The sequence below is a fragment of the Epinephelus fuscoguttatus genome, linkage group LG17, assembly GCF_011397635.1.
Source record: "Epinephelus fuscoguttatus linkage group LG17, E.fuscoguttatus.final_Chr_v1".
Taxonomy (NCBI): domain Eukaryota; kingdom Metazoa; phylum Chordata; class Actinopteri; order Perciformes; family Serranidae; genus Epinephelus; species Epinephelus fuscoguttatus.
The window spans coordinates 31,271,678-31,285,502 of NC_064768.1; the positions used below are offsets into that span (position 1 = coordinate 31,271,678).

General features: G+C 43.2%; 1 protein-coding gene across 1 annotated transcript in view; it reads right to left on the minus strand.

The window, feature by feature from the left end:
* The window catches only part of csmd2 (CUB and Sushi multiple domains 2), a 291,890-nt gene that overhangs the window by 185,545 nt on the left and 92,520 nt on the right, over positions 1-13,825 (minus strand). The window contains exon 5 of the mRNA XM_049602272.1: positions 13,279-13,486. Within this exon, the coding sequence (XP_049458229.1) occupies positions 13,279-13,486 (208 nt within the window). The remainder of the gene's footprint in view (positions 1-13,278; positions 13,487-13,825) is intronic.

Consider the following 13,825-nt stretch of genomic DNA (forward strand, 5'->3'; position numbering starts at 1 on the left):
CCTCGGTGTCAAAAGACACAGACGAGTGCAATGTCAGTGGTATATGAGGTTCACATGGATGAAACTGATAACCTGTGCTACAAAGTACATGAGAATGAACTGCAGGTTTGGTGTGTGTGTGTGTGTGTGTGTGTGTGAATGTGCCCTCTCATTTATTTGAGAATATACATGTCGCCAACTTGATCAACGGCGTCTTAGCATTTTAGATGACTTCACTAACAAGGAACCAACAGTTTGTTAAAAGTGCAAAAGGTGCACCTGCAAAGTGCTGTCATCATACAGGTATTATGTTAGAGCTTTGTCAAGCTAAAACTTTTTTTCTGCCTGTCTTTCTGTCTTTGCTTCTGTCTCATTCTGTCGGTGGGGAAAGTGGGATTAAGAAAAATTGCAGTGCTGTGGGATCAATATGATGCTGACACCTCTCTGGCACTCTCCAAAAATCTCTACCAAGCAGAAACCCACTTACAGAGGAGGTCTAATGGATCATATAACCACTATATCACTTAAGCTTTGCCTTAACCCCTGATGAGGCAACAGCCTTGTCTGCAATGAGTGCCATCAGTTATTCAAAAAGAAAAGGAAAAATCTGACTCAACCTCAAAGCCTCAAGACAACTCATCATGTAAGACCTGCTGATAATGCAATAAAAATCATAATTTAATAGCCTTCCTATAATACATAATGTAATAACCTTTTTAAACCTATAATGTCATAAGTTATTTCTTTTTATGGTTATTTAAGCAATATCACACGAGAGGCAGTGATGTTGTACTGTGATATCGTCACGGCTGTGATTCGGTCATAGGCACGAGGCCGCAGGCAAGGCTGATTAAGAAATGTTGAAAAATGAGGACAAAATAGATAATTTAAGCATTTTATTTGTCTTCCGCCAACAAAAATAGTTCCCTCAGGACTCCGCTGTCACCGTTGCTATGTAACGCAGACATGGTGCGGCAGGCACTTACTCTTTATACACATTTATCTGCACATTTCCATTAATTGTGCAGCCAGTGAAATAAGTCTGTGGTGACTGCATGGTGGACTGTCGCTTCACAGGCACAGCCGACTCTGCCTTCTGATCTGACAGTATGTTGCTTTTCTCCAAGTCATTGAGCTCCGCTGATGAAACACTGACAAACCTGGATGTGTGCTCAGATGGATTCAGCTTCTCCTCTCCCTCATCTTCCTCTGATGACCATTCATAGTTCAATTCAAAACTTATTTTAGGAAATAAATCCATATTTTTGGCTGTTTGACAGTGGATGAATTAATTAGCCTACAACGCAACTGCTGACCTAACTGACACTAACCGTCAGTTTTGATTTGATTGTTGATTGCAATCAGCTGTGAGGCGGAGTGATACATACACAGTGAAATAATCGTGATGTTGTACTCCAATATCGTCACGGTTTTACTGTCTCTCGACCAATCAGATTGCAGGGCCGGAACTGACTGTTGTATAATGTAGGTTATTATGGTTTGTGGTATTTGTTCATGCAAAACAGAATACCTTGACATTCACAGTATATACATATATGTAGGACTGGGTGATAAAATCATAAATTTTCCTTGACAGAAATATGATAAACGGTGGATAAATCTTTTATATAATTAAACCACCCATATGCCCAGAGGGGTGCGGCAGCAATGCCCCTTAAATGCCAATCGCCACTCACCATTAACCAGAAGAAGTAGTAATAGCAGTACTAGTAGTAGGTGAAGAAGACGATGAAGACGAGCTACCAAGCTAATGTTTACAGTAACTTTATAACGTTACAACAACATCCAACATGCTTATAAGAGTACTTTTAGTAGGACTATTTTGACCACAGATAACAGTGCTGGGCTTCCCCACAATTGAATTCGCCACATAATGTTAGCTACAGCAACTGTATGGCTAGTAGACTCATCTATGCTAATGGTAAGTTAGCATGAAACATGACTGATTTGCGTCTGCTTTATAAGAATAATATGACCTAACATGACGAAACGTAACATGAAAAAATCCTTAATAATCATTTCCTAGTGAGCATAATTTCTACCTGAGTCATGTCCGATAGACTTTTATCGGCAATGACTTAATGATCACATGTTATTTCATCTTATCATCGAAGTCTGTCTTTTGTTTATTGTTTTGATTGAGGACCTTCCATCCATCCATTTTCCAACCACTTATCCTCTTGAGGGTCGCGGGGGGGCTGGAGCCTCCCAGCTGACATTGGGCGAGAGGCGGGGTACACCCTGGACAGGTTGCCAGACTATGTTTTAAAATTTGATTACAATGGTCTTGGCTGTTTGGCACATGTTTGTAAACCACAGTTAACTGGTTTTCTTCAACTTTCACTCAGAAGCAAAAACAGTGCAATTATTATAATATTACAAAGGCAAAAATTCCTTATCTTGCCTGCATCGGATAAAAAATATAATCTCTTGGAGGACTTGAACAACTTCATACAGTGCACACACACACACAAATATTATGAATTTCTGCCAAAACTAAAAAGTTTTAAATCAAGACACAGACTGCCCCTCTATATGTTCGACACTGCAGCTGAGTCTTTTTACGGCGAGGGCCGGCATTGCCTGTCACCCTTTGCCTCCGCACGTTTATTGATGCAGTTGAGAAGAGGTTTTATGGAGGCACGCTGCTGTGCTGCCTGTAATTGCCGGTCAAGGCACGTTCACCAGAGTTCATAAAGGTTCCTCTGTAAATATATTCAGGTTGGCCTCGTGTCACCTCATACCAAAAAAAAAGACAGCCTCTGTCTGATGAATGGGGAGAGGAGGGGTATTTCACCGCCATTCTGCGCACACATAAGCACGTTCACAGTAGCACCAGAGAAGCGAATACGTACTGACTGTACACACACACACACACACACACACACAACCTGTCCCGAAGAAGATTAAGATATATTACACTCCAAACGAGCGAGCACGTCCTTGCTTTATTTCACCTTGCAGGTTCCCTTGTTCCTTCTTTTATTACTAGCCACAAATGTGAGCCTTCCAACCCTAAAATACAGGGATATTTTGTACGTAATCATAACCTCTAAAACATGGAGAAAGAACCCCACTGTGTGAGTGATGTGTCATCAAAGACGAGGATGACTCAGTCTGTATGTCTGCTGCTTCAATCGTCTATATGTTCCCAGGAGTCTGCAATGAGTCAGCCATTAAGACTAAAAAAAATGGTTGATACCTCACTGTATTGCTGTCTCAGTGTCTAGGTTTTTTAATTTTAAAAATCAGCAACTTTTTCATTCTGCCGTTGAGTCTACTGGTTTCCAATGAAGTTTTACTTGCACTGGGATTTAGCACCATAGAAAGAAGTGCCATTGTCTACAAACAGCAGATCACTCCATTAGAATCAACACAATGGTGCTTGATTCAACAAAAGCGAGCTGATTTGCTCTGGAAAGAAGGGGAATTATCTGACGCCCTCGGCTGATGTTGTCACGGTAAATTACTTGTCAAGAAGGCTAGTTTTTCACGGCAGGCCACGCACTGTGTGTGGTGTACGTGTGTTTGTGGCCTTTGTTCTCATATTTGTGAGTTGTTTTGTGAAAAAGGGAGGTTAGAGACACAGAGTACGGATGTGTTGTGGTCGAGCAGTGACCCAGATCAGACAGTGACATCTCCGTCCACTCAGGGGATGCTCAGGAACAAGATGTTCTGCTGCTAGTGCAGTATGGCCATCCTGCAAACACAGATCCACCTTAAGAGTCAGTCTGTTCAGAATTGGACGATATATTTTGTTTTAATTAAACATATCGAGATCATTGTACGAATGAATGTAGAACATTTAACTAAATCTTTTTTTTTTTTCTTTTCCATTGTTGTCTGGTTTGTACATTTGACCGTATCCAATGGGAAAAGGTTTGTAATCTATCTGAGAGGCCAGTAAAACAATCACAGCAAATAAGCATGCTCCAAGGAAGGCCCATGACTGTCACTTGCTAACGCTCCCTACATGAAAAAAAGGCTAACTGCTGCCCTCTGGCCAGATTCAGGGTTTTATTCAACCAAAGGACAAACATCTAGAGTTCCAGGCTGAGGGTGCATCCACACGAATACATTTTCATTTTAAATGCCTAACGACTGGTATGTTTAGGGGGTGACACGGTGGTGTGGTGGTTAGCACTGTCGCCTCACAGCAAGAGGGTTCCCGGTTCGATCCCTGGTGCGGGAGCCCTTCTGTGCGGAGTTTGCATGTTCTCCTCGTGTCAAGGTGGGTTCTCTCCGGGCACTCTGGCTTCCTCCCACAGTCATGCAGATTGGGGATTAGGTTAATTGATAACTCTGAATTGTCCGTAGGTGTGAATGGTTGTCTGTCTCTATGTGTCAGCCCTGTGATAGTCTAGCAAACTGTCCAGGGTGTACCCTGCCTCTCGCCCAATGTCAGCTGGGATAGGCTCCAGCCCCCCGAGACCCTCAAGAGGATGAAGTGGTTAGAAGATGGATGGACTGGTCTGTTTATGCCCTGCGTCCACACTATTTCAATGTTTTGGGAACCCTAAAACTGATTCTGCTTTAGTTTATAAACTCTGGGATAGTGTTTCAATCTTGGCGAAGACAGCTTCAAATGATGATGCAGACCTATGTCTGCTTCCTGTTTGGGTCTCATCAGTCACAACTTGTCAAGTACTCCTCTCCTCTCTTGCTATGGCTTCCTGCAGCGACGGCTAATGCTCCCGATACCACTCTAATATGTTGTCGTATGTACTTCATAACAACTACCAATCTCTTTCCCCCGCCTTGCCTGCCATGCATACATGTTACCTTTAACAACAGTTCCACCTCAGTGTCTGTCCGGGCAAAGAAATCTGTGGTCTTACTTTCTGCCATATCAGTAGGGTTTTCTGTAACTACACAAACCAACCACAGGGTAGACAATCTGCTTCACATGAATGATCATGCGATATGCATTTCCAGGCTTGTTAATATCGATGGAGATTAATTCCAAAATGCTCCTGTGAACCAATGTCACTTTTTTTTTTCTTTAAACACAAACATATTGGTGTGGATGTGGCCTGAATACTGAACTACTTTACAAGAACCTGTTGGACTTTTTGCAGTGCAGCAGTACCTTGTCAAGTGCACGCGCACACACACAGCATCATGCAGTTAGATGCAAAGCAATGACTTGGCATTAAAGAGCTGCGTGTACTTGTCCTCACTGCCCTGCTTTTACAATCTAATTGCCGTAGCCAGTGTCCTCTACAACAGACCACTGAGTGCTCTGTGCTTTTGGCCAATTGATTTCATATGTTGCTTTCTCTGTAAGCCTCTCCTCTCGGCCCTCCCTCTTCCTTTTGCTCTATCTTGGCTAATTACTGTGATTGATTAATCGACTGGTGTGACGTCCCTCACAGTCCCGTGAAGCTTAGCGTGTCACCCCAATCACACTCTCAAAGAAAGATTGAAGGAGGCCAAGGTTGAGGGTATAGAAACCTGGCAGAAAACACTGATGTTGACCAAGCATGGCACTCAAAATCAATTTCCATACAGCCTCTATTCTCTTTTGATCACACCATAACACAAAGCCTGTGAAGCAAGCCATCCTTCTTTAGATTAGTAGCACTTGACCCAGGACCTGAATTAAGAGATCAAAGTGAGCTGTACAATGAAGCATCAGTGGAAGCTGGCGAACAAACACGAGTGTAGAACTATTGTTTTCACAAGTGACAGATGATGAAAGACACAGCAAACAAGAGATTGATGCAGTTTTGACTAAGCTGATCCTTGGACCCACAGTATCAACGGTTCTGCAACTCTCTTAATATAAATAATCAAATAATAAATATAGGAAAACGGATGGCACTGTTAAAGAGGATAAACAGACCCCATGCTCCAGTGTCCTGAAGAGCAGGATTAAGTGTTTTGGGGATTGTAGATCAAGAGAACAACATTGGATAAGAGGATTACTCACAAATACATTTTCTAATTGTCATAAATGTAATACAGTACAGTAGCTTCTGAGATATGGACATTCAATATTAAAGTCCTCTCATGAGGACATGATGACAGTCTGTCTTGCATAAACAAAATAATAATGCATCTACAAAAAAACAAAAAACATTCCATTTGCAGGCCCAGGGCGCCAATGTGCGTAACTTAAATATGTCTCTGTGTACAAATCATAAGCCATTAGTGCATCTGTGGGACTGTAAAAAGCGACAGATTGGATCCCAATGGTGCAGTGCTTAGTAAACACAACTAAAGAGACACCCAGTCAGGGCACATTGATCTGGGCCATTACCTCTAACCTCTGCGTGTTCTCTGGTCTCACTGGGATGGGAGTGAGGTAACACATGGCTAGACATGCTTACACAGACACATTGCTATCCAGGCTGCTTGCCTCGGGGGAGCTGGTTTATAGGTTTGACTAAATATTGCCGAGTAAATTGCTGCACCTGCTGTTTTTTAACATAACACAGATGATCAATGATCAATTAATGCTATGTAATAATGAAGAATAGAATGCCTTCCCTCCTTTACTTGCTGTGGTGTAATTTTGACATTATAACAGAAAACACACAGGCAAGCCTCGGGGTTGATAGAATACATGGGTATACTTTGGCCCATATTCACTAACCTTGCTTCCTGCACTCCAAATCCCATCTCCTCTCTAGCTCTTAGCTTGAGCAATTTGACAGCGGGAGTAACAAAGTGTGGAGTGCCGGGGTGAGCCAATCTGCAGCAAGGCACCAGGTGTTGGAGATAATGTTCCGCTGGAGCATTTCTTGGCGGGTGGCGCAAAGTTCATCATAACTGCAGTTTTGATCGATGGCACGTTGCAGATTGAGTCCTCAACCAAGCGCTGCTGTTAATAAATCCTGACTCAGACAAACAGACTTTGAGGGGCCGTGGTGGAGAGACTGGCAAAGACAGCTATTGATCCTATGGTCGAGCACAGGCCGATAAGCCAAACTATGGTTTTAGATGTACAAAGCTGACACTGCAGAAAAGAGAGGTGAAGCGTGGGGAAAAAAAGGCATCCAAGAGGACAGAGCTGACATTTAGAAATTCATATTAAAAAGTACTCAGTAAATTAAAATTAAAATTGGTAGATCTGGGTTGACAGAGAAGCAATTCAGAAGTTCTTTCCAAAACATCTGATATTTAGGTGATTCCTAACACTGATTCTTTCCTCACCCTAATCCAGTATATCAGTACAATACAGTACATATGTTGTATCTGTACAGCAAAAAACTCAACACACTGGTAATGCCACAAACCTACGAATTTGATGGAAAATCAGGAGACATTTGAATCACTGCTTTCCATATTGTTGTACACAAGTGGAACTCTACAATGGTGAAGAGAGCTCTACTGTATGTCCACTTTGAGGAGCAGAGGCGAGAGAAGGAGAGGAGGTTTGTGCTTTGCAGTGAATAAGGACTGGTGTGACGGTGGGAATATTATGTGCTATGGATCACTGCTTTACACCGTGCAGAAGCAGCTGTAGAGTGTGGTCGATGTCCGTGTTCGGGAGAAGCGACCATACGGCCAATTTGTTAAGGTCGGGATGTGAGAAAGTGAAAATAAAAAAATGCAGTAGGTTTAGTACTGACTATCCGCTTGAATTTCAGGACATGAAAAACCAGAGTGCCTCAGACACTCCTCTTAATTTTGCAATGGAGGTATCATTTATAGTACGTCAAATTCCCATAGTTAAAATTATAGAGTCTGCACAATTAAACTTTTAGGAACCTCAGCAAAAACAGCTACAGGTCTGAAAGTCATCCACAGAGTGGAGAACAGGGAAATGTAGCGGTAGATGAGTCTGGAGAGTGTGGAGGTAGACAGACAGAGAAAGAACAGGTAGGACAGAGAGAAACAGACAGCGATCTAGATCCAGCAAGATAAGAGGATGTGATAGATGTGGCTGGTATATATAACCCCCTCACAACGCGATCTGGGGGCTCTTCTTTTTTTTTTTCGTTGTCTTTGACGTGATGATCCTTGACGTGCGTCAGGGCTTCATTACCATCCCTCGCATCAGCCGTGAGACATTTCCATCTCAACCAATGTTTATCTCCGCATGAGCTTTCTCCATTGTAAAGTTTAGAGAAGTATAGTTGTGGGCTTTCAGATATGCACATCATCCCCTCTGCAACAGACATGCAAAGTTAGGGGAATACATGAGTCAACAGTAACCAGCGTTTGTGAATGCACAAATCAAAAGCAAATCTTCTGACATGCACTTCACGAATACTTTGGGCCGCGACTCAAAGTCTGGAATCTGAAAAAAAAAAAAAAAACGTTACTAAAAGCAAAGCACGCTATTTATTACCCTTAGTTTACTTTTGTTTTGGGATGATTTGTATGTTGGTTTTATGAAGAGAGCTCAGCTTACAGTAAATGACGATAGGATGTATAATGAAAGGCTATAGACTTTCATTATACAATCAGACTAAACTATCCACTCAGATGCTTTATGACACCCACGTAGCAGGGAGAGAGAGAGGCTGACTGAGAAAGATAAAGAGAGACAGCAAGAGGGAGAAACGCCAGAGTCAGACCCTCCGAGACGTGACCAGACTAGAGATGTTGTGGTGAATTACCGGTAAAGCTCCAAAGCGAAACACTTCCTTTACTCCACCAGTCCGTGTTGAGAGAAACAGGCCACAGCACAAGAAATAGGACAAAAAAATGTATTCAACATTCACACGGAGAATATACGCCCACTCAACCATCACATGGTATCCATTTAAAAACACATCTATGCAAAGTGCCTCTGCATATGCTGCCAATACTCTGTATTCCCTTGCTGGAAGTAACTGTCTTAGCGCCCAAACGGACAATAAATTATGTTTTTGAGCAGGGGACTTTGGGGATCGCAGGTGGGCAACCACATATTCTGGTGCTGCCAGGCAAACAATGGTCAGGAGGAGGATATGTTGCACAATTATTCACTTCCATACACACTCTCACTGTGACTGTTTCATAACAGGAAATACTTAAAAAGGGGAATACACCTAGCAGCCAATCGCTTGACATGATGGACACTGCTGTGGAGTCCCATTAGGAGTCTAAAGTATGGGACAGGTTTGTAACCCACGTGATAAATAGCAGTTGGCATGCACATAAACACATTTACATACAAGTGTAGATATACACACGTTCATGGCTGTATGCATACCTACACAGTGATGCACACAAATCTGACAAAGGATCATCCATGGTAAATTAGACCTGAATCTGAGCTGCAGTGAACCCAAACTTAAATCTCCTGAGCCGCAACATGAAGAAACTTTACCAATCTCTTTGAAAACACAAAAGCAAAAGTTGAGGCATTTATCTCCACAAGAATGAAACATACTCATATTGCTGCAACTCCCATCGGAAGCTGGAGAAAACAGCCCCTGGACTTAAAAAGCTGTTCCGAAGACCATTCACTCACTCTCAGGTGAGTCAACCTAACAGCCAATCAATATATATCCAGTGTTCTGTACTCTCCTCCAACAACTCTTTATCTCTTTCTGTCTCACTCACACAAACACAGACGTGCTCCCTCCACGGGTTGAGACAAGCTGACACATATCAGCACTGCAGGGATAATCCGTATACTGGCTAAATGTTAGTGTCTCAGGTCCATAGGGTGCAGGGTTAAAAAAGAGAGGGGAAAGGATGGGAGGTTACCTAGAGGGATCAAAACTTATTGGGCTCTCAGATCTCCTAACAGGAAGAAATAAGTTGCATTTACGCAAGCAGCTTTGTGTTGTCAGTGAAGGGTTGCATGGAAAAAAAAGAGAAGAAAAGATAACCCTCATGGGAAATATAGTTTGCAAAAGTTACCAGAACGGAAAATGAAGACAAGTTTTGTTTGGGAACACTTTCTGTAAAATGGTGCAATCACTGAACTGTGATGCGGCAATTTTTTCAACAGAATGCCTTTTTTTTTTTTTTTTTTGTAAAACCAAGGGAGTAATGGCAATACTCAGGATGCTTTCAACTGCGGATTCAGGCGCTTTATACTCTCTATTTACAGTAACCAAGGTGTTGCGAGAGCTGCTTTCAACATCTCAAGGGAGCCCTATTGGTAGATGAAAATGCATTATGGTTCTTTGCAAAACAATTGAGCGCCGAAGAAAATTATAAGTCAAATAGCTGTGAGTTCCACTTAGTAGCAAGCGGGCGAATGAGCATCTGGCAATTGGCGTGCGTCAGGCATTATTTACATTGCCTCAAAGTGGATGGTGATGGGGAAGAAAATCAATGTGGATGCAAACAGTGTAATGACAGAGTAATGTGTTCCCCTGGGCGAGCAACACCGAAGAAGTCCTGCCGGGGTAATGCAGAGTGGAGGTGGAATTCAGTTGCCGTTTTTACCAGCCCTTCCCACTGCCACATTCAATCCACATGCACATCTCAGCTCCTGAAGTCAGTTTTCAAGGCTGTCTTCTCCTGCTGCCTCTTCCGAATGCTAACTCTGCAGGGCCGCCAATCAAAGCACTGGATGGTATGGCAGACAAGAATTCAAGTGAGCAAAAGCATATTCACGTATGCAACGGGGTGATGTTCTTGATTGTGATTGATGTTGTTTATTCTGTTCTTTTCAAAATACATACACACAACAGGAGAACAGGGAGCTTGCAAACTTGACCCGCTTTCGTTTGAGCTATTGTGGATTGATTAGTGGCATATGGCTTTGACCCTGATCCCTTGCCTCTCTCCTTCCATTGGACCACTTAACCTGTCAGCTCCTAGAACTTCCCAAAATTTGAATTAAGTAGCTTGTGGGATGATGTGATGCCAACATTTTACGCACTCTATAGCTGTAAGATCATAGAAGCACACTAACACCATAATTCTTGCCATACGGTAAGGCCACAGTGTGCTTTCTAACTTCAGATAAGAGGTATGACCATTGAAGACAACGAAAAAGGGATCTGCGATGAGAATCAAGAGGAAAATAAAAAGAATCCAGGTATAACTCACAGACTATGCCTTTCCTGACAGAGCGTAATGCCTATTTCCTTGAACAATCAGTTCAAAGAGACAATGCTTTGGCTCTAAATTGGACTGTAAACTTTAATTCGCAGCTAAAGGAGGACCTGAAATAAAGAAACAGCACTTTAAACTTAGCCATAACTTCTCCCTGTACAAACCAGCATGATTAAATCTCAGACCAGTCCAATTATATGGTGTGTGTGTGAGGAAGAGAGGGCTTACTGAGCCATTCGCTGAGAGGATGTGTGCTTTAGGTCAGCACCATCATAGCATTCCAGCTGACCTCTCTAATTGGCCACCAGCTGGGAAGTTGCTAGCCCTCCACCCATCTATCTAGTTCCTCACTTCTACGTCCACCCTCTCCTCCAAAGGTCCTGCCCTCCTCTCCAATTCTCTCCTCTGGTGTCTGCTGGTTCTTACTGTTTGACCCTGTCACCCCCTTTGACTGTCCTTACTCCTCCCTGCAAACTCTAAAATTATAGATACCCAACCACTCAGACACCTAAGAGATTAGATGGTAGTGTTGAAAATAGTCTGGTGAGGTTTTAGGGTTTGGAAGAAAACCGCCGACACTTTTGAAGTCAACACTTTGTGCATAAAACCTAAGTCAGCATGACTAGTAAAAATGAAACAATAGAGGCAAGCCAGCATGTCTGCAACATGTCCTCTGTCCTCTGTCCCCTGTGCTGCCTTTTTCTTGCAATGTGCATGATCAACTGTGACTTGCACTCTGCATCTCTTGCCAATAGCCCCTCTCCCTCTTTTCTAGTCACTTTCTTCCCACTGTTTTCCATTGCTCTTTAAGACAGTGCAGCCATGCCGCAGGTGCACCACCATAGGCGCCCCCGGCAACAATCGCCACAAAGATGACAGACTCAGTAGAGATTTGGGCGCCCCATGCGACAACGGAGAGCAAATCAAAGTCTGGGACGAGAAGCTGATGACATCGTAGAATGTGCAAAAGAAGCATAGTCAGGCTGCCTTCCGTGGGAGTCTGGGAAGCGATCAACTCTCAGTTGGCCAAGCAGAGATTCAAAGAGACTTTAATATCGGGCTACAAGGCACAATTCTCAGTTTTAAGACCGCTCAGAGTCAATCAAGTTGTTCTCGGGAAGCATTTTTGCTTAACTACTGAGTGAATGAGTGAAACTGACACAAGTTTCCAGAGGCCATCTCACTCTAAGATGACTTCTCATATATTCTTTCTGAACCTTTTTCCTCTATCAACAGTCCTCTATCCCTCCATCTTTCTCTGCGTGTGTCAGTGTGTTTCAAGTGTTTAATAGCTCAGCCAATGCTACCCCTTGTCCCTTCCTGCCAACTGCCTGTGGCTGTAACTTCAAAGTTTCCTCTGTCTTCTCTTGTTTATCTGAACTGCCTGTCTCCTACATGATCCTGAAACTAAACCTGCATTTTTATATTCAACTGAAGACACAGAAGGTACAACACATTTTTCCTGGTGTATAACATGCGCATTCATCCACCTGTATTCAACCCAAGTATGTCTTTACTGCTAACATCAGCCTTGTGAGTGAGGAAGGGACAAAGTGACAGGGAGAGTGTGAAAGAATACATCTGTTTGTACAAGTTCTCAGAGTGCCAGCACAAATATATGGAAGTCTGACGGAAAGTGTGAATACTTATTTGCACATGTCCATTTGTGCCCATATGGGCACGACTTTGTATGTGTGTGTGGGTGAAACAACACTATACGGCTGGCAGTGGTAATCGAGCTCACTAATTACTTCCTGAGCTGAGAGAGTTGTCAGAGAGAGGAGGAGCTGCCACAGATGGTGAGAGACCCACACTGACACCAGGATATCCTACCTCTTCATCATTAGAGCTGAGCATGTGTATTTGTGTGAGACTGAGTAATTGAGAGAATAAGTGAGGGTGTGTGACCAAGATTGAGTGTTCAAATTACATTTTAAAACCACAGACTACATGATACACCCTGATGGGGAAAAAAGCTGTGAACTGCATATCAAATAAACACCTTATCTCTCTATTATTTTCATTTCAGAGGTACTATCTGTAGCATTTGATATTTGAATGCCCTGATGTTGGAATCGATTCCTGCTCCCCTGCTATATCCCTCAGACTTCTCAGACAGCTATGGTCCACACACAGTCACTCTGAACTGGCTTAGTTCCACTGGACCAACACAACACCCATCCACTTCCAACCATACTTCAACCAGCTCATTCCTTCATCTGCTAAAGTGCCTGTGGGCAGGTGGCGCACCAGTGGACTCCCCTTCCCTTTCTGTCCCCAGCTCAGCTCACTCTCCAGACAAATTGCTGGAGGCTGACTACTCACCACTGTGAAGAGCCCTCAGTGCCGCTGACCTCCAGCAGGTCATAGTCGTCCTCCAGCTGAAAGTCAGAGAAAACCAGGGCAATGGTGTCTCCTGGCTCAGCCAGCACAGTCCAGGTGCAGTCAGCGTTGTTGTTGTACTCAGCTGGGTAATTGGGGGTGGTGATCACCCCACTCTGGCCCCGCAGTGTCCCGCCACACCCATCATCCGCTGCAGGGAGCACAGGAAAGAGAAAGTCCCGAAAAGCTCAGTAAAAGAAGGAAGATTAAACAAAGATAATCCTAGACTTATGGGCCAGAGATAATTGAAGATGTACAGACAAATGGAAACAGGAGGAGAGGCAAGGTAGTAAAAGGCTAATAAACACACACTGCAGCTTAACTGCAGCTAAAGGTCAGATTTGACCATAAGCAGTCGTTAAAATTCTTACTGGCTTTTGTAAGCTTTTTCCAGATCTGTACTGTAGTGGCCAAACTAAGATGGGGCATCAATTATATGTACCTTTTAAAGATAAAACATACTCACACACCGTACAAAAGACAACACTCT